The 22,260-nt window shown below is 34.9% G+C and overlaps 1 protein-coding gene across 50 annotated transcripts in view; it reads right to left on the bottom strand.

Moving 5' to 3' along the window:
* CLASP2 (cytoplasmic linker associated protein 2) overlaps window positions 1–22,260 on the bottom strand; it is a 163,715-nt gene that overhangs the window by 92,896 nt on the left and 48,559 nt on the right. For 18 of the 50 annotated variants that reach the window (XM_070575822.1, XM_070575818.1, XM_070575826.1 and 15 more), the window contains 3 exons: window positions 21,018–21,164; window positions 4,586–4,665; window positions 1,562–1,654 (listed from right to left, as the gene is read on the bottom strand). In XM_070575822.1, coding sequence (XP_070431923.1) covers window positions 1,562–1,654; window positions 4,586–4,665; window positions 21,018–21,164 — 320 coding nt within the window. Of the gene's footprint in view, window positions 1–1,561; window positions 1,655–4,585; window positions 4,669–21,017; window positions 21,165–21,547; window positions 22,214–22,260 lie in introns of those variants that run through there. The other 32 variants (XM_070575816.1, XM_070575821.1, XM_070575825.1 and 29 more) reach the window with 8 other exon arrangements.

Raw genomic sequence — 22,260 nt, 5'->3', positions numbered from 1 at the left:
GCGGTGTGTAGGTCTATGCCCAGGATCCAAAGCTGTGAACCCTGGGCCACTAAAACAGAGCACGCAAACTTAACCACTATACCACGGAGCTGGCCCCTGATCCCATTTGTTTTTATAAAAGGGGTGGGTGGGGGGAATATACTCCAAAATGAAAAGATTTGTTTCCTTAATAGGGAGTAAAATATTAACATTTTCTTTATAATCTACATTGGTTCACTTATTGCAATGAGCCTGTGCCACTTTCCTAATTAAAAAAATTAAAAGACCATTTGTGTTTCCAAATGGGTTGTTTTAAAGTCAAACAAAAAACTCTTCAGTAAAAAGTTTGTGTTATACATTGACAACATTCAGTTTATCATCTTTCTGCATACATCACCTGTGACAGAGATCTTTTCATATACCAGACTAATCTCAGAACTGAAGAAAGAATAGTGAACCATATTTAACAAATTTGGAGCAACATATTCTCTGTTAAAATCTTTTAATATCTTAAATATGCAGACTTTCTATCAAAAAGAAGCTGAAAAGTTATCTTTTGTTCATAGTGTCATAAAGACCATATTTCATTTATTAATCACAATGGAGATTGGGAGCTTTCAGAGCAGAAGAGTCTTCAAATGGAACTCCCTCTCTGGCTTTTAGAGGACACTGAGGCATGCATTTGGTACCTCACACGTAAATTTGACAAATTCACAAACTTTAAAATATACAATCTTTTGTCAATGCAAATACTACTTAAAAATTTATCAAGTATTTTCTCAAGGAATTTAGGATAAATAGAATATTCTTTTTTTTTTTTTAAAGATTTTATTTTTCCTTTTTCTCCCAAAGCCCCCCGGTACATAGTTGTGATTTTTAGTTGTGGGTCCTTCTAGTTGTAGAATATGGGATGCTGCCTCAGTGTGGCCCAATGAGCAGTGCCACATCCACGCCCAGGATTTGAACCGGTGAAACCCTGGGCCGCCACAGCGGAATGCAAGAACTTAACTACTCAGCCCCAGGGCCGGCCCCCCAGAATATTCTTAACTCAAGGATACTACACATTTTTTCTTTTTTTAAATCATGGGTGAAAAATATTTATCACATTCAGAGAGAAATATGTGAGAAAAGGAGGAAAAAGCCCAGACAAATGGACATACTGTTGTGAATTCATGTCAATACCATGAATAGTGAGCATGCAGGGACAGTGAACTGCTTTACTGGTAAACCTTCCATGAACTGAGGATGGTGCCGATGAACAACTATGTAACCCCACAGAGAGGCCACGGCCCTGAGGTATCAATGAAGCTCATACTTTCCCGGTCAGTCAATAATTAGCACAAGTGGAGAGACTAGCAAATGTGTGATAGATTCCACCTGATCAGCAAAAATAGACTAAAAATTGACCCTAAATCAGAAAATGCCTATTATCTCAATGTGTTTTCCAGAAAGAAATGTTACCTATCAGACTCTTTTTCATAAGCAAATACCAGATAATACTACTACTGAATTTACATGTTTTTGAAAAAGAACACTGGAAAAAAGAGGAGAGGGACAAGAAAAGAAAAAGTAAAAAACTTACTGCATTGGCACGCTGATCCCAGTCATGTTTGTCATCTGACAAAATTTCCCTGATTTTATTTAATGTTTCTTCAAGTTCTCGACTAGAATAGATCTTAAAGAAAAGATGCAAAATTATAACAATATTTCTTGCCATAAGCAATATCAAAATTATGCCCTGATATTTAAATAACGTTTCAAGTAACAAGGTTATTTCCCATTCTAGCACTGGTTTTAATGGGGAATGGAAATACATTATAGACAACAGTAAAATAAAATGCTTTAAACTGTCTTTCTTGCCTGTACCCTTATGCTATTTCTCTACTCAAGAGTAAATTCAAATATACTTCTAAAATGCCCTGTCATTTAAAAACAAGATGCAAATATCCTAAGAATTGATAAAAATAGGCATAATTTCTTAAAATAACTTCACGTATATAATATATCGATTGCATTCATACACTTCTTATACAATATTGCAAAAGGACATGTTTTAAGTTAGTCCCCTAACCCGGTGCTAGACTGTACTCAGGATATTTATGTGCTTTGTTTTCTCTGGAGCCAACTGTTTGCCAAACACCAGTTAGCCTTTCCTTCACTTAAAAAATATTTACATAACAGGGAGGTATTAAGCTAGGCACTAAAGATGCTATGGTGAGCAAAAATAGGCATAGTCTTTGGCTTATGGATCTTATAATCTAGGCAGGGGGAGAAAAAAATTAATTAAATGATATAAAATATGAAATTTCAAAGAGAAAGTACCACCAAGGAGAATTACACAGTGCCTTGAAAGTCTATATATAATAGGGGGTTTGAACTAGTTAGGGAAGTCAAGCTTGAACTGTGAGCTAAAGGATAAGTCAGACATCATTAAGCAAAGTGGAGAGAGATTAGCCTTCCCTGGAGTAAACAGCACGTGCAACGGCTCCGTGACAGAAAGAAACTGAAAGAAGGCCAGAATACAGGAGTACAGAGTGAAAAGAGGACCAGGGTAAGAGCCACTGAACCAGCCCTAAATCAATCAGTGCACAGTGTTTCTCTATATCAAGAGAAGGTTCAGAGGTAGGCATGTGACCTAAATCAGTTCAATCAGAGTGAATTTCACAAGTTTTACAGGATCAACCAGAAAAGAGGCAGAGGGTCGTGAAGGTGTGAGGCTTGAACAGTTGCAGCCATGTTGCTGATCATGTGGGAAGACAATGTAGAGGAATTTAGAAATGAGAGATGATGAGAAATAAAGTCCTGGTAACACCATCTGAGTTGTATCAGATACCTTCATCAAGACAGCCCTACCTACATCCTTCACTTTCAACAGTCATTAAATCTCCCTTTTACTTAAAAAAAACAAATAGCAAGGGTACAAAAGGGTATGAGACAAGGCTGAAGAGGTAGGAGGGGGACCAGATAACATTCTGTTAGAGAACGATTCCTGGAGGCTTCTGAGTTAGTTCTTTCTTGCCTCTGTGGGGGATCAGAATTGGCCACCACAAAATATGTCTCTTTGCCGTGATTTTTTTTTTTTTAAAGACTGGCACCTGAGCGTGTGGTGCCATGTCCACGCCCAGGATCCGAACTGGTAAAACCCTGGGCCACTGAAGCAGAGCACACGAACCTAACCACTTGGCCATGGTGCCAGCCCCTGCCTTGATTATTTTTAAGAACAAAATACTCAAAGAAACTTTGACCTTCCCCCTGACTGCCTAAAAGAATTTAAGATAAAAGGCCTGTCCCCAGGACCGGCCATCACTATAGATAACCCTGGGTATTGGTAGACTGTGAGGGTCCTTGCTAAGCCCATTCTTATTCACCAAACATTTGCTTTTCCCCATTTCCATGTGAATTGCCTTCCTCCCCTTTGAAGCCCTAAACCACTACCCCCAACAGTCCCTTTCGTCTTTAGCCGAAAATATTTAAGGTGGAGGCTTTGGCCCAGAATTCTGGCTGAATTTCTCAGTTTTCCTGGGTTTCTCCCATGTATACATATTATAAAGCTTTGTTTGACTTTCTCCTGTTATTCTGTCTCACGTCAATTTAATTCTTAAGCCAGCCAGAAGGACCTAGAGTGGGTAAAGGAATTATCTTCCTCCCCTACACCTCCCACCTCCCCTTCACAATAGTCCTTCTGCCATATTTCAGAAGAAAAGCAGGCCCCTCTCCCATCCCTAATCTTATTATGATGTATTGCTCTGAAATACTATGCAAGGCTTCCCTACACACAACATGGAAAAAAGGGATAACTCAAAAATCTACTTTACTGAGGGGGTATATAGTTTTTAAACATTATTTTAGGGAGTATAACAAGCAAAAGTAGCTTGAATATGACTAAGTTAGAAATCTGTTACAGCAGAATGATTCCTAAGTTTCTAACTTTTATAACTGATTAAGTAATGGTTTCCACATATAAAACACTGGAAGAGTAGGTAGGTAAAGAGGAAGATTATGAGTCCAATTTCAGATAAGTTAAGTTTGAGATGTCTCTGAGACATCTAAAAGGAGATGTCAAGTAAAGAATCAGCGGAGAAATTATTTTGGCTCTCAAGAGAGGTCTGATTTGGTGATAAAAAGCTGTGCGTTATCTACGCAAAGGTGGGAACTGATGCCACGTGTTTGAAGGAAGTGACTTAGTAAAAAAGTGGAAAGTGAGAAGACAACGCCCAGTACTAACCCTTAAGAAATCCCAATATTCAATAGCCAGGTAAAAGAAGGATTTGCCTACAAAGGAAACAGAGATGAAGCAGACAAAGAGGTAGGAGGGAAAAATGGAAGGATGTTGTTTCGCAAGCACCTTAAAAAAAACAAAAGTGGACGTAGTCGGATATTGCAATGTAATATGATTTAATGATATGGATTCAATTTTATGTCAGTCTCACTCAAAAATCACTTGAAAATCTAACTGTACCAACAATAGCTTAGTAATAATAAGTCAAGTATATTATTTATGTCATCTTTTAAGGAAAAAAGAATTTTTAAAGAGTGACAAAAATAATTATATGAACACTAACATGGGCAACAGTTATGGGGAGTGCCACTTTAGTGGTATCCTTACCTGAATAGAAGGGACATCTGTAAAAGCTTTTATAAAATCATCTTCATCAACTGCTCCAGCACCTCCTTCCTTAGAAGCACCTGCTAATTAAAAAGAAAAGTTTATTTTTCAGCATTTTAACATCAAGGACAACATGAAAATATAACTCTTTGGATATCATAAAGGTATAATTTTGAGAGATATTCCATTTTATAAGAAAGCATTAAAAAAAAATCTCCAACTTTCAGAAAAGCCAAAGTACTCAGCAGCAGTTGATTAACTCTATAAGGTACCTGGTTTGATTGGTAGCAAAATCCAAACTATAAGAACAATACCTTCCCATCCCTCATTCAATGCAATAACAAGGACACAAGAAATACAGGTGAAAGGATAAATGTTTACAAAGCTGAACAGCAATTTTAAATGACACTAAATGTCAATAAATGATGGCAAATGAAAAATGCAGAAGATCCATGTGTGCTGCAGTGGTCAGGAAAGCAAATGTGAAAGAAATGAGTGTCTTAAAATGAAATTTAAATATGCAAACAAATCTTCCTTTGTTGCACACAGACAATAAAAAAGTAAACTTAAAGGCAGTAGTTGTTTAAGAGCCGGTACTTAAGCTATTGTCTTTCTGCTCCAAATTCACTCTTTTATATTCTGTGATGCTGGGCCTAGGATTAAGCAAACCATTTTTCTGCTAATTCTAATGGTTTCTCATTAAACTGTCAATGGGGGAGCTGGAGAGAGACTGGCAGCTGAAGAAAAAGGGACCTGCTTCCTGATCACTTCCTGTTCTTGTCAGTAAAACCCTAGCAACTCTGGCAGGATGCTCATTTCAGCAGCAGCACCTGGTTCTAGTTTGCAATTTTTTCTAACACTCACTGAACGAGCTCATTCCACCCATCAGAAACACCCGACCAGCTAGTACCTCTCTGCAGAGGTCTGAGTCACAACTCTGCAGGGGCCCCCCTCCAATCCTCTAGGTTTTAATAATTTTAACCTCCCCATTTTGTTCCTCCAGGTCTAGAGGTAGGAGCTGCATCCTGTAACTGCTATGTCCATGATACTTTAGTGTTCTCTTTTTACTATCTTACTTCATCAATACCCATTTAATAATTCTTTATATTAAATTCTCTCTGTAAAAATAACTGTTGTGGCTTCTATTTCCTGACTGAACCCTGGCTGATACAGGTGGTACTTAGTTTTTAACTCTATATATTTACTTTTTCATGGTAAGAATTCAACACATGAAATGGATTTCAACTACACAAGATACACATCCCAAGGGACAATTAACTTAAAAATCTCTCCAATTAAAATTAAAAATATCTCCCCAATTAATACTTCAAAACTGGACTTAAAAAATTAACATCATCCTGATAAAAAAACATTCGGGTTCCAAAGGTATGTAAGAAGATCCTCATTTTAAAAAAGGTAAAAACCTTTAAAGATCTCTGTATGTGAATTTTAACAGCAATAAGAGATGGACCATGGAACAGCATAACATAAAGTTGCAAGGCAATATAAAACTGCAAATTAAAAGAAATGATAATTTAATAAACTAAGAGGAATGAATGCATGCTTGCTACAGGAAATTCAATTACAAAAGTAAATAAATTACAAAGTTATTCCCTAGATATTACAAAAATCCAATGAAACAATAAAACTCTCAACCCCACCCCCATGATCATGATCAATCCTAGTAACGGATTTACTGAAAATAATCAGTTAAAGCAAAGAAACAAAAAATAAGATACCTACCATATTATCTTAACATCTATACTACATTCATTTACAAATCTCTATATGGGGCTTATTGTTTTTGACTATGGGTCCCCTGATAAGAGTGCAGAAGCCTGGATTCCTACAATTTCTTTCCAATCATTCACAAATGTCTTGTCCAGGCCACTGAAGAGAAACTTATTTAGGGACTTGTCCTTATCAAGTAGTTTCTAAATATTCAACATGGTTTTCATAAAAACAACTTTCTTTCCACATTCATTAACATTCTGTTTATTTACATACCACTTCTTGCAAATTACTTTGTTACAATAACAAGAGCAACCATTAGGCAAGTTTGAGAACAAAAAAATTTACTCTTAGAAAGTATACATCTCAACTGGTGGAGAAAACCCATACACATGTACAAGAACAGAGCCAGTTAACAACCTTAGTGTGCTGAAGTGTGGAAGACACAAAGTTTTACAGAGGAAAGGAAAAGCGAAGATGAAGCGTTACTACAGTGTATATGCAGTTTACAAAAGGTATCACATGTAGAAGATAATGTTAACTCCCATACATTAACCCACCAGCCACAAATACATCAAAAACCTTCAAGGAAATGCAGAACATCTGAATAAATCCCAAATAAGGCCAAAAAAAAGTGTCATTGACTAAGGACACGCATAGGAAAGTCTAACTTTGGAAGTCACAATTCACTCTAATCACAATGCCTTTAATATCCAGTGAGTTCTGTCTTATGAGTAGGGCCAAATAAGCTAGTAGGGAGGGAAGAGAGAGTAGAAATTAAATGGCTTTTAAAAATCCCACAGAAGCTGCAGAGCTGAAAGGCTACAAATATCACTAAATGCAGCTTTATGGCTATTTAAGATGTGACAATTAGGTCTTTAAACCTGGACATGGGCATTACCAAATCTGGCAAGAAGTCGCTTGGTTTGAATAGTTGACTCCAATCTACCTCACTCTTACCTTTGAGAATCACTTTGTACATACAGAGGTGCTGCTAGTGGAAGTGTACTGGATACATGAATAGTAGACAGAGGACATGCTGAGCTCCCCATCCTAGCCTTGCTTATCTCTTGTATGAATCACAAGTAAACCTTTTTATGATCCTAGTTTGCCTAATGTTTCCCTCACCTTGGTTGTGATTGCCCAACAAAGTAGAAAAAGCATTCCTGCATAGGGGAATAATCTGTTGAATGAACTGTTTCATCTCACAATCATCATTCCATTTTCTGATACAGCTTGAAAGTTCACCTAAAAAATGCTATAAAAAACTTTTAGCACCAGCAAGAAGAATGGATACCATATGAGGAGAATCAAAGAGTAACGGGCTCTAATGTCAAATATTACTGCAAGAAAAGGAGAAGGAGTATACACACCAAGAGGAGACATTTTTAGATAAAGTTTGAGAGCAGGGGCACAAGTAGAGGCTGGGCTGAAGGGAAGAGCGATGCTGGCTTTCAACTTGACTAAAGCTCTTTCAAATATACCTGGGTCAAGAATCATACCAGAAGAAAGTAAGAGCTTTGCCCAGCTGTCTGATCACTCTAAAACCAAGGTCAGTAAATTTTCTCTGTAAAGGGCCAGATAGTAAATATTTTAGACTTTGTGGGCCATGTGGTTTCTGTTGCAATTACTCAATTCTGCCATTGTAGTGTGAAAACAGCCCCCAACAATATGTAAATGAATGAGCAGGCGATATTCCAATAAAGCTCTATTTATGGACACTGAATTTGAATTTCATATAGTTTTCACATGTCACACACTATTACTCTTTTGAATATTTTTAATCATTTAAAAACGTAAAAAACATTCCTAGCTCATGGGCGAAACAAAAAGAGTTGGCTAGATTTGGCCTGCAGACTACAGTTTGCTGATCCCTGCTCTACAACTCACTTTAAGATGGTAATCACTTGGACTGGGTGGGTGGGGAGGGGCGCGAGAGGGAGAGGTGGATTAAAGAGTACTGTTATTCAGGGTACACCATGTTTCTAGTAGGCTAGAATGGCTAGAATAGGCACATCTCAGAAATTCCAAAATATTACTTTAAGAGGTTTAAGTGTAAGGAGAAAACTTCATTCTACTTAGTCCCTAACTATTAACAAGGTGAAGTGCTGGATACAAAGGTGAATGAGGCAAAGGGTAAAGTAGTATGTTTCCGACACAGGAGCAAGGACAACAAAGTTTCAGAAGTGGAATGAGGCAGGTTCTTCTCATTCTACAATGAAGAGACTAGCACTAAAGAGAAAGATAAATGATGGAGAAACAACATGGAGGTAAATACGGCACGAAGTCCAGTGAAATTCATACAAAATCCATAATTTTTAAAGACAGTTATACTAACGAAAGCACGACCAGTGCTTTTGAAGAGTGTTATGAAGAGACAGAGATAGTTTAAAATAGCCTTCCGGATTCCCAACTTTCTAAGAGAAATTCTAAGACTGAAAAAGATACTCAGTTGAAAACACAGGACATTTTCATGCAAAAGAAGGAAAGATTTTAGGGGGCAGGGGGCAGAGGGCAGAGGGCAGAGTCCAGAGCCCAGAGCCCAGAGCCAAGGGCAGAACCAAAAACAGAGGAAAACACTGGTTCAGAGAATCACACCCAAGGAGAGAATGCAACCCTCATCAAGGAATATTCATGACCCCTGAAGTAACGGAACCTCCTATTGGATTTCAAAATTGCTATAAACCAGTGACTACCATGAATTTCCCATTTCTCTCCTTTCTAAATGTCTATTATGGAATGTCTACTATGGTTAGCTTGTCCTGGTACCACCATCATATATTGAGTCTGTGGAGTACAAGACAGATGTCTTTTTAGTTCACAGGCCTCTAGCTGGAGAGGAGCCACACCAAAGAACCCTTACATGCATCTGGACCTGATGTAAATCACAAGATCATGCACTTTGAGCTTGATGCTATACTTAGAATGAGACTTGTGGGAAATGTCCATGAGTGCATTTTGTATGTGGGAGGCATATGAATTATTGTGGTCAGAGAGCAAACTACATTAGAACGTTTGCAAGGATAGCTGTAGCAATTCCTCTCACTCTTGAATGCTCCTTTTACAAGGTGACTTTCAGCTCTTCCCATCCGAAAGTGGAGTCCCCAACCAACAGGTGGGGAAGAGTAAGCTAAACTTCTAGAGTTGAGACAAGATCTGGGAGAGGCTAATGGGGTCCCTGATTGGTGATTCTCCAGTAATGAGAAGGAAGAAATCTTCTCTGAGAAAAGCTTCTAGAATCCTCAATTTGTACCTGAAGAACACCCCCCAATTAAGTTACAGCAATGATCTCAGAATCAAAGTTCAAATACATAAGAAGGCAAACCATCATGAACTGGAAGTCACAAGGAACAAATAATAGATTTTAGAACTGCAGATATTAGAATTGTCTAGTTAAAGATTTCAGAACAGATGTGAATATAACATTTAAAGAAATAATGTGGGTAGAATTACAAAGACACCAATCAACAAAAGGCATTAGGAATGAAGAGAGAAATTTGGGGGGAAAATGCAATAACTTGAATTGAATAACATAACTGTTGAAATAAAAAAACTCTTGCCTGAAAGGTTAAACAGTAGAAGAAATAATTAGAGAAATGGAAGATACACTTGAGTAAACTACCCAGAATGGGGCAAAGAGAAATAGGGAAACGGAAAGATATAAAGAGATATAGAGGACAGGACGAGAAGGTCTAACATATATCTAACGGGAGTACCTGAAAGACAGAATAGAGAGAACAGAAGAAAGGCAATATTTAAAAGAGATAATGGTTGTAAACTTTCTAGATTCATGAAAACCAGGAATCTATAGACTCAGATGCACAACCTAACTCAAGGATAAATAAAAAAATATCCACACCTAGATCTCTGAGGTGTAACTGCATAACACTGATGACAGAGACAATCATCAGAGAAAGAAGATATCACCTAGAAAGGAAAAATAGACTTCTCAAAAGCAACAGTGGGAACCAAAGAGGGTATATTAATAACTCAAGTTTTTAAAGAAGAAAATATTGTCCATCTAAAATTATGTACCTAGCAAAACTAACTTTTAAGAATACAAGTGGAAAAAAAGTAAGTGCACTGAAAATGAAGAAAAAACTGCCATTATTTAAAGACATCATTATCTAAATCAGGGGTTGCCAAACGTTTTCTGTAAAGGGCCAGATAACAAAGATTTTAGGCTTCATGGGCCATACGGTCTCTCCTGCAACTACTCAACTCTTCACAAATGAATGGGTGTGGCTGTATTCCAATAAACCTTTATTTCTAAAACCAGATATCAAGGCCAGATTTGGCCTGCTGGCTGTAGTTTGCCAAACCCTGGTGTAGACAGAAAATCCAAAATAATATATAGTAAAATCATTAAAAATTAAACTTTAGCAAGGTGACTAGCTATAAAATCAAAATACAAAAATCAATTTCATTTCTATGCATCAGCAACAAAATTAGTAATTTTAACTTAAAAAAAAATACTACGTTGATGGGCCTTAAGGGCATTATGCTAAGCGAAATAAGTCCAACAGAGATAGACAGATACTGTACGATCTATATGTGGAACCTAAAAATAAAACCATGCTCATAGATACAGAGAACAGATTCGTGGTTGCCTGAGGCAGAGGATGGGGAGTGGGTGAAATGACTCAAGGGAGTCAAAAGGTATAAACTTCTAGTTATAAAATAAGTCAGTCATGGGGATGTAAGATACAGCATGGTGACTATAGTTAATAATACTGTATTGCATATTTGAAAGTTGCTAAGAGAGTTAGATCTTATATATATAGAGATAGATATTTTCTTTTTGGTGAAGAAGATTGGCCATGAGCTAAAATCTGTTGTCAATCTTCCTCTTTTTGCTCGAGGAAGATTGTCGCTGAGCTAACATCCATGCCAATCTTCCTCTATTTTGTACATGGGATGCCTCCACAATGTGGCTTGATGAGCTGTGTATAGGTCTGCACCTGGGATCCAAACCTCTGAAGCCTGGGCCACCGAAGCAGTGTGTATGAACCTAAGCACTAAGCCACTGGGCTGGCCCCTAGTAGATCTTAAAAGTTCTCATCATGAGAAAAAAAAAATACTGTAACTTATGTATGGCGACAGATGTTAATTAGACTTATAATGATCATTTAACAATATATACAAATATCAAATCATTACATTGTACAACTGAAACTGATATAACGTTGAATGTCAATTTTACCTCAATCAAAAAAAAAAGAAAATGTGTTGAATCTATAGATGAATTTGGGGAGAAGTGACATCTTTGTAATATTGTCTTCCTATCCAGGGATATAGTTATGTCCATTTACTTACACCTTTTAAAATTTCTTTCAATAAAGTTTTATAATTTCAAAAGAAAAATACTACGTTCAATAGTAACAAATATTTTAAAGTATCTAGGAAACACCAAACCAAACACATAAAAACAAAACAAAAAAACGTGAAAAACTTCTGGGGGAAAAATCATAAATTTTAATGAGACATTAAAAAATACTAAAATGGGAAACTATACATGTTCATGGACAGGAAAACTCAGTATCATAAAGATGTCCAGTCTTCCCAAATTAATTAAGTAATAATCAAGCCTCCAACAGGGTTCCTTGTCAAGGTGATTCTAAAATTTATTTGGAAGAAGAATGGGCCGAGATATTCCTGTAGAAGTAAAGGGAGGGAGTACTTGCCCTACCAGATATCAAGACTTACAAAACTATGATAATTATGACAATCAGGTTTTAGTGCAGAGATAGACCAACTATTAGAATGAACAAGATATAAGTTCAAAAACAGATCCACAAATATATAAACTGTGATATATGACAAAGAAGTGATTCAGATCAATGGAGAAAGTAAAACTATTCGATAACAATGTCCTAAAATTCAACAAAATGCTGAGATAATGGATTATCTAGGTTAAAAAAAAAGGTATTTCCTTACCAAATATTAAAACTTACAGTAGACATTCTGATTCCCATGGGAAAATGGTAGTCATCCAAATTCAAATCAAATGTTCAACTAAATGCTTCAAAAACCACCGAGACCAAAAAGAAGAGCAAATAAAATTACTCACAGCACATACTTGTAGTACAACAAGAGACAAATAATGCTTCAAGCTTCAATTTACAAGTAAATGGGGCAATATAAACATACAAGACCAGCAACGATAACTACAGAGTTCTCACTGGAGAGAAGTATCAGAGGAAATTATAAGCAAGAGGAGGATCCTGGTAGTGATGGAACATAGACATCAACTAAAGTTAGAGGTAAGTAGCACTTAGATGTACACTTAATGTGTAGAAGAGGGAGGCATCCCTTCAACGCTTGGTGGATAAAGAAAAAAACACGAAGAGAAGGGCTCTACTGAAACAAGATGGTATCATAGAATCAGAAGTAGAAAACCCCCCAAGTATCATTTAGTAAAGAAGCTGCATTTCACCATACCAACAGAAGAGGGCATTCTTGAACTAAGAAACAGAATAAATTTTTCTTCCTGGCCCCACAGAATCACTTCTTATAAAAGAGCTAGAGGAACAAGTTAAATGACATCACCAAGAAATCAGACAAATCCAGAACATGGGACAATCTAAAAGACAACCGCCCTAGACTCCTCAAAAAAGTCAATGTCATGGGTATAAAAATTGGTAAGGGGATTGCTTTATACATAATATATTATGGAATTTTCTTGCATATGATAATGGCATTATGTTTATAATGGAGCATGTATTTAAGCCTTAGGAGATGCATATTAAATATTTACGGCTGAAATGTCATGATGTCTACAATTTACTTTCCAACTGTTGAGATGAAAAAAAAATATATATGTGGGAATATATCTATCTATACAGAGAGAATGAAATCAAATATGGCAAAATGCTAGTTATTACATATCTAGGTGATAAGAGTTCACTGTATGTCAACTTTGATATACATTCAAAATTTTTCATAATAAAAAGTTTGGGAAACCAATCACTATAAAACTAGAGTAGGTATAGATAAATACATCAGGAAAAAAGGAAAGAAACTAACCAACATATACAGTAGTATCTGAATTCAATGAAGTAAGGAATGTTTTATTTAACTGCATGGACATTAATTGGTCATGCATAAGAAAATAAATTAAAATGGATATACTGTCACCTTATATAAAAATGAATTCCAGATATATAGAACAAACTAATGTAAAATAACTAACGTTTTAGAATAAATTAGAATATTTGTATAAGCTTGGGAGTGGACCACAGTCCTTCTTATTTAAGACAGGAAATTTGGAAGTCAAAAAGAAAAGGACAGATACTTTATTTACCTACCATAACAAAAATTTTAAATTTTGATGTAAAAATGCCATAGGCAAAAGAGAGACCGAGGAAATATTTGTAACTTTTAACAAAAGAATAAAAGGCCTAATATTTTAAAAACTGTAACCAATTGATGAGAAGACAAAACAGCTCCCCCCAAAAAAGGGGGAAAATAATAACAATATGTAATTCACAGAAGAGGATATGCTAATTCCTATTAATGAATTTAAATATTCTAAACTTACTAAAATATGAACTCCAAGAGGGCAGGGTCTTTGTTTTTGTTCACGAATATTTCACAGAGATTACAAAAGTAGCAGCACACTAAAAGCTTTCAGTAAATATGTGCTAGCTGTTGGCCAGATGGACAGGTGGATGGAAAAATGAAAATTAAAAGAAAGCACCATTTTTCACCCATCAAAACAGGCAGTAATTAACAAGGCTGTTACATTTAATGCTGGAGAAGGTAAAATAATATCTTTATTAAAATAAAAACACACACAGGGGCCGGCCTGGTGGCGCAGCAGTTAAGTTCGCACGTTCCACTTCTCGGCAGCCTGGGGTTCGCAGGTTCAGATCCTGGATGCAGACATGACACCACTTGGCAAAAGCCATGCTGTGGTAGATGTCCCACGTATAAAATAGAGGAAGATGGGCATGGATGTTAGGTCAGAACCAGTCTTTCTCAGCAAAAAGAGGAGGATTGGCAGCAGTTAGCTCAGGGCTAATCTTCCTCAAAAAAAAAACAAAACCACACAACCTTTAATTAAGCAATCTCATTTAGAGGAATCTATTTTACAGATTAGAAGTGCCAGAATGTTCAAACTTATAAGTACATGGAGATCTGGATTCTTTGGAATAGCATAAAGTTGCAAACAACTTGAATGACTTTAATAGGGAAATAGTTTATTAATTCATGGTACATCAATAATGTGGAATACTGTATAGCTGTTAAAAGCATGCAATAACTCTCATTCTTGATATGGAAGGACGGAAGGATGTTCTGTGAAAAGAGCAAGTTGCAAAGCGTTTACTAGAATGTTTAATGTGGACAAAAATAAACTCTAATCTGAATACCTATACAAATAAACATGGAGTAAGATGTGGAAGGATACCTATCAAACTTAACACTGGTCACCTCAGGGCAATGAGATTAGACAGGCAAGATACTAGTAAAGATTTTTTTTTCCAAACATCTCTCTATTGTTTGACTTGTTAACAGTGAGCATGCTTTTTATATTTAAAAAAATTAAATAACATTTCTTTTCATTAGTAAGTAACATAAATTGGTTCTAAAAAAGAAAATTGACAAGTTAATAAAAAAATTTAGTTTAAATTTAAAACATGCCCATCATAGAAATAATGCTTCTTACCAATTCAGCTATATTATAACGTATGTGATAAATATAAGCCTAGAATCACAGTTGCTCCAGTGGGCCCTCCATATCTGTGGGTTCCACATCAGCAGATTCAACCAACCACAGACTGAAAGGTCTACCATGTTTGCATCTGTACTGAACACGTACAGACTCTTTTTCTTGTCATTATTCCCTAAACAATAGAGTATAACAACTATTTACATAGCATTTATATTGTATGAGGTATTATAAGTAATGTAGAGATTATTTAAAGTATAGGGGAGGATGTGTGCAGGTTTTATGCAAATACTATGCCATTTTATATAAGAGAGTTGAATATCCGGGGATTTTGGTATCCAGGGTGTCCTGGAACCAAAGCCCCACAGATATCAAGGAATGACTGTACAAAATTCTACTTTATATTGATCAAGTATGCTGAGTCTAATGGAAAATTCCTCACATGTACGATCTATATTAACGATATATCACTCTTTTCTGAGGCCAATCTTGACTCAATTTGTTTACTGGTATGAGACCATAATTTTCTAACACCAAAATCTCAGTCAAAAAGTATAGGCAAATGAAGTATGGAAGGACCAAAATGCAAACAATATTAACACTGGTTGGTGAAATAATGAGCACAGACAGATGCTGTAATTATCTTCGTAAGTTTAAAACGTTGAACACTCCAGATGGTCTCCTCAATGCCTAATATGAAGCCTTGCACAAAGGCTCTATATACAGCTGCAGATAAGGACAGTAACTTATCTATGAAGAGAGTGAGTCTTCAGTTTGCCTATTAATTTTAATCAAATAGTTTGACTGTTTATACTATTTTCTCCCTTCTCTTATAAACATTCTGAATGCTTCAAAAAATAAACCTGTACGATAAAATTTCTTTATCACTTTAAGTTGGGCCCAAGAGGTAAAACAAAACAAAGGTCAAAGAAAATAACTACAGCAAAACACATATATTCGTATAAACAGTAGGCAATTAGGTTACATTGATTTATATTTATAACTTATCTGTTAATTACTTGAATCATATTTACCTTAAAACCAAAGTTAAGATAGATAGCACGAGGGCATCTTATAATGGATAGTCAATGATAAGAGATTCATAGTAATTTAAGACAGAATGGTGACTGGCCAATCCCTAAATTCCAAGTGTCAATTATAGTGTTTTGTTATATGGAATAAAAATAAGAAATATGTATCACATGCAGCATTAGTTATGAGATGACCCAGAGATGATCCAAGAAGAAGCCCTTGACAGTGGGCTAAGCACTGGGTCCTCCTCTCTTCTGTGCTAAAAACTGTCTGATCTTGGATACATCATTTAATTCTCTGAGGTTCCGTCTCTTCATCTGAATTGGGGTCAGATTATCTTTAAGGCCTCCTGAGGCTAAAATCTTCTCAGTTTAGTATCTTCCCCTCTCATTAAGGGAAGAAGAGAGGAAGAAAAGAAAACAAAACACAAACAGAAAAGTCATTTGGTTTTATATAAAGTACAAAAACAAGAAACAGGTTTATCAGTTAAAAATTTGGATTCCAAGATTAAACAACAAATTATGTGAAATTTGTTTATTAAACATATACCAATTCTCATGATCTCTATTTATTTAAAAGAAAGAACAACTTTGCTGTTTGCATGACAGAAAAAAAATGGGAATGACCAGCATAAATTGTGGAAAATAGATATTTGGACATTCTTAATAGAACCTCAGGGCAGACATAAATGAAGTAAAACAAATATAAGATATCCTAAAGATGAGTAAGCACTACTGAATTTGAAATGGTGGTAATTACCTAATTATAAGAATTGAAAGTTAAAACTATTTCAAAGTAGTCTTTGATATTAGATAGAAACAATGGAGAGAAAATACTCTGTCCACCTGAATGAGTGAGTGAGTAAGTGAGAGAGAAGAACAGAACTTTGAGAATTGATAATCTGGGCAATGATGTATCTCAACGATTAAATACAAGCCTCAATGACAAATCACTAACCTCAAAATCTGATACTAATTATAAACAATAACAATTATATCATCATCTAATTCCATCTTTACCTTCTAAAAAGAATAGCAGACAAAATATAGGAAAAGGGATATTATAACTCAGAAAATGAACTTTAAAAAGGCAATTTCAACAAGAAAATACTAAAAAGCATTTCTATTTCCAATTAAAAAATTAAGGGTTTGCTTATTTACAAATATTCTATTTTGCTGGGAATCATACCAGTTGAGGCTTTTTAAATTTATGGGTCCTGAATGGTAGTGATCATTACTGTAGATTACAACCTCAGAGCTAAAGGATCTAGAAGAATCCTTTTTTAACCAGAGAAATTAGTGTGGGTGGCAGTATAGCAAAGTGATTTTTGTGTTTTGCCCATTTATTAGATGCACGACCCTGTGCAAGTTACTTAACTTCTCCAAACTTTAGTTTGCTCATCAGTAAAATTGGGATAACAAAGTACCTAACTCAGGGGTTTTGAGGTTTAAATGAGAATATATGTAAGAAAACTCAAGAACATTTTTTTTAATTATTACCTAAAATACTAGAGATATAAATATTTTAAACAATCTTGTACCTTCAGCAACTGTATTCCAAACTATTAAGCCAAAAGAATGGAAAATATGTTTACCTAATTCCTATTATGAAGTTACGTTATTCAGAAAATGGATTATTTAAGGGAATTGATTTTATTCTAATTAGTAAACCACCTAATATAGGTTTTTATAGCAATGATATATCGGTATGGAGCAACTCATAACCCTTTGATTCTCCTTGTTTTAAAGCCCACACAACCACAATATGAGTAGAATAGGCTGGCACACTGAGCCAAAAAACAAAGTAAAACTAACATACACTAAATATTAAACAGAAGTCCTACTGTCTTTAATTAATTGGATAGCACACTTTGTTAAAAAATAGCATACATCTCTTTAATCTTGTCATATATCTCTGGGAAAAGTAAATTAAACTCCAAAAACTCCAAAAGTAGATTCAGTCAAGGTTTCAAGGAAGCTCACTTTATTTTTATTTTGGTAATCTTACCTGAAAAAAAATTTGTTAAACTCAGTGTACTGTGATTGGCTTATACCACTATTATATACCTCCACCTAGCATATTCCTTTAGTTAGGAACTAATCACACCTATCCATTTATTATATACCTAGGAGTAGCAAATAAAGTGCCTGGATTGAATCACCATTATTCCACATAAACTTATAAAAAAGAAAATGTAGTCTAGAAAACAGAATAGTTATAAAGAGAGACGCGACAACCTTCAAGTATTTGAAAGTATTGTTTTAACAAAGAATTCATCTTCCCTGCTTAAGTTACAAGGAGGCAGATTTTAATGCAATATAAAAAAAGACTTAGTTTATCCAGAATTGAAATGGGCTTATAACCTTTCTGGAGGACACCATGCCTAACTGAAAGAACACAAGAAACTAGTAAACTTTAGAAATTTATTCCAAGGAAATCATCAGAGATGTTGTGAAAGATACACATAAAGGAATGATGGCACAGTTTATAAGAGCAGAAAATAGTGAAGGCAATCTAGATATTATTGAGCCATGAATAGTTTTCACTTAATAATTTAAGACAATGAGGAAATGTTCAGGGTAGAATATCAGCAAGAAAAATGGTATACAAAACTACATAATGAGTGGTGCCAATTCTTTCCTCCCCCTAAGAAAATATTTGTATGTTTAAAAATAATTGGAAAAGTAACCATAAAAATAATTGGAAGAAAGTATATTATAACTTATCAGTTGATTATGTCTACATGTAGTGGTATTACAGGTGAGTTTTGTTCCAAATTTTAATCATGAGCACATATTACTTTAATCAGATGCTGAATAATCACCTATAAGAAATATTATGAGATTGCTATACTTGAACCATAAATTGAACTCTATGACTCCCAATGTTCCTTGTAACTCAAAGATTCTACAACTCTAAGAAAACTTTCTACAACTAGTTCAAAAATTAATAAGCCTCTGCCAAGAACAGAAAATCTAAAGTTAAATTTTCAAAGAAGCACTGATAGTCAAAAGTAGCATTAATTTCTGAAGCAATATCAATATCCTCTGGCTAGCAGCTCTTAGAAAAATGAGCAGTGAACCTAAATGAGCTGTGGCAAACAAAAGAAACAAACAGTTGCAGAATGAATCTGCAATTGTCAAAAGGAAGAGGAGGAGGAGGAGGAGGAAGGAATGAAAGCCTCTCCCTTATTTTTATCAAAAGAGTCACTGCCCAGATGGATATAATTTGTATGAGTGATTAATGACTACAATCACGAAAGGTACCTAACATTTTCATATCTGGTAGGACTACAAACCAGAGAAGGGGGAGTGACATTAAGAAAGTCTCTGATTCTTTAAAAAGAATTTTAAAAAAGAATTTTATCAGATGGATAAAATCAGAATTAAGTGAGCTTTGGTAGGTAAAATATAATCTCAATTTTCATCCAAGAGAAAAGTAAAACGTGTAAAACAGAGCTAACTATAAACCACTGGCTCAGATTCAAAAAGATATTAAATATTATCACCAGACATTTCAAATATTAATCCATTTTAAGTCAAATAAGACAGTTTCATGAAATAATTATTATAGATTAGAAATCTATAACTCAAAAACAAGAAAAAATATTCCCTTTGTAATAACTGAAGGTAGCCATTTGTTACAAAAGGAAGAAACCACAGAATGTCATATACTTCTCATCAAGATACCTAAGAATGCATAATAGAAAATATCACGTAATAGGATATGATAACTAACATTTGGATGAGAATACACTCCCATAATTGCAAAACAAAAAGAAAATAATTAAAATACTAAGTGTAAATTACTCAAAATATCCAGAGAAATCAGTAAAACATTTCTATTTCATAGTATTTTATCTATTTATTCATATACATATTTATATATACATATATGTGTATATACATATATCATACCATCTTTCTTGCTAGTTATATGACACATTAGTTAAAGACAGTTAAGATGAAATATTTATGATAGTTTTCCTATACTTAGAATATCATGAGACTTGGAAAATAATGTTTGCTTGTATAGAAAGATCAAGAGAAAACAACTTACAGAACCTGGTCAAAATATACAGTTCCTTTTTCTTTCCTTTCTGTTTTTAATAAAAGAACTACAGACAAAAAGAAAAAACAAAAATCCTGAAGACCGTGATTTTCCCACCAGTTATGATAAACAAGGAAAAAACTGTTTTACCATTACCAAATTATAACTAGAACACAAATTAATTAACAAGAAGAAAAGAAAAAGAAACTGTAGTCCTTTTTGCATTAAATGATTACCCTTATTCTTACAGAATTCATTCTACCAGAAAGACCTGGCAGAAACTAGCAGCTAGAAAGTACTCACGGCTTTCTAATTAGAATATGAAAAAATATCCATAAATTTTTTTAAGATAAACAATATGCTGGAACCAGTTCTAATCTGATAAAAAAAACTGTACTATGTGCTGTATAATTACATAAAACCAGTTTTTTCCTGTTTATTTTTGAGGCAATTTTACTTGACACCACCCATTTCCTATTGTGACAAATGATTCAATAGCCAGTATCTTCAACCATTTTTTCAATGTTGGAGTATTTAACACTCAATAACTCGATGACTGCGTAAAAACATCAAATAAATCAGTATTTCCTTAACAACTACAGCACCGGAAAATTAATAGCTAAATTGTGAAAAACCTGCTCTCTCTTTAAAAACAAAAAAAGCCAAACCCAAAAAACACCCTTAAAGATCTCCCTTTAAAAATGGCATCTGAAAAATAAATACTCTCAAGAAAACACTAATTCACATATGTTCTGACAGGAAATAGCAATATATAATATTTTAAACATTTTCGAAACGGCAGCACGTTCTTCTGGGTTGCAACAGACTCTCCAGATCTGCAACAGTGCTGCAGTCATGAATAAACATATTCCTCTGAAGTCCTAAGTATGTGTGGCCATATCAAGGGCATGAGGCATGCACATCAGATTTGAAATGGATTTACATTACCTCCAACCTTAGGGCCACCTGCTGAACCAGGCTTCCTTGCACTGTTGACAGGATTTCCGGATGTTTTAGGTGCAGGAACCTTGAAGGCTGAAGCAGCTGATGATGGCCTATTTCCATCCACTGATTCTTCATCATCAAAGCTTTTATCTGCACAAAGCATTAGAAAAACGTATTTTAAGAGAACCAAGCTTTGCTCCATTTTCCTTACGACTCAAAAATCAAATAAAGCTATATATGAAATCACTACTTTGTAAGATATATAATACAAAATAAAGCTCCTTTGACTAAGCATTTATATATTGGCTAACACTATAAAAAACAGCTCAGTGTAATTTAAAATCAGATTGTAATATATTTCCTACCTATATTCATAAAGTCAAAACATAAAACCAAATATATTAACTCTAAAGATAGTAAAAAGCATTTTTCCTTTTTTTGCTACTCATATCAGCATTTTCTGCCAGCTCCTCCCATAGTGCATCTTCCAGCACACCCTGCCTTATTCCTTATACCCAGATTCTGCAACTTACAATCACAGATCCGTTTGCAAATCAGTCGCCTCATTCCTCTGAAAGCTCTTAATTTCCCTCACCCTAGGATGCTCCCAATAGTTCACATGGCCAAATACAGTAGATTTGATACTAATCAAAGATTCTATCAAAAATAGACAGAAACAACCACAGAACCACCACTGAGGTTTGTGCCGGCATTTTTCTTTCTCCTCCCTGCCCTAGGTGCTATAACAGCCAATCAGCTACAAGGTGACATCATCTTATGGCAGCTATTGCCAGATGAAAGGTAAAAATTCTCCACGTATTTTAAAAATTCTGTATGCAGCTGCAATCCTTATTCTATATCAAAATTTCAAAGGCATTCAATACCAAAGGTTTATAAACCTATATTTGTTTTCTGTTATTGAATTCACATGAAAATTTATACAAATAGAAAATAAGGTTTTATGCAATATTCATTCTGCTGGGACGCTTATTATTGCATCAGTAAAACACGGAATATCACAGTGCTCATTACTGTGCATAATTAACTCTAATCTTACAATCTGCTGTTTACTTAGGCCTTAGAAACCAAACTGAACAATCTGTATAAATGATTCCAAAATATTCTGCAAAGATCCTTTTATAATATTTATGAATGACCACACTAGTATCATCTCCTTGTATCAAATGAAACATCCCCACTCCCACCCCCACAAAAATCACAAGATGTATGCATTTTACTCGTCTGA

Source organism: Equus przewalskii, chromosome 15 (assembly GCF_037783145.1).
Source record: "Equus przewalskii isolate Varuska chromosome 15, EquPr2, whole genome shotgun sequence".
Taxonomy (NCBI): domain Eukaryota; kingdom Metazoa; phylum Chordata; class Mammalia; order Perissodactyla; family Equidae; genus Equus; species Equus przewalskii.
This window is presented reverse-complemented; position numbering and strand designations above follow the sequence as displayed.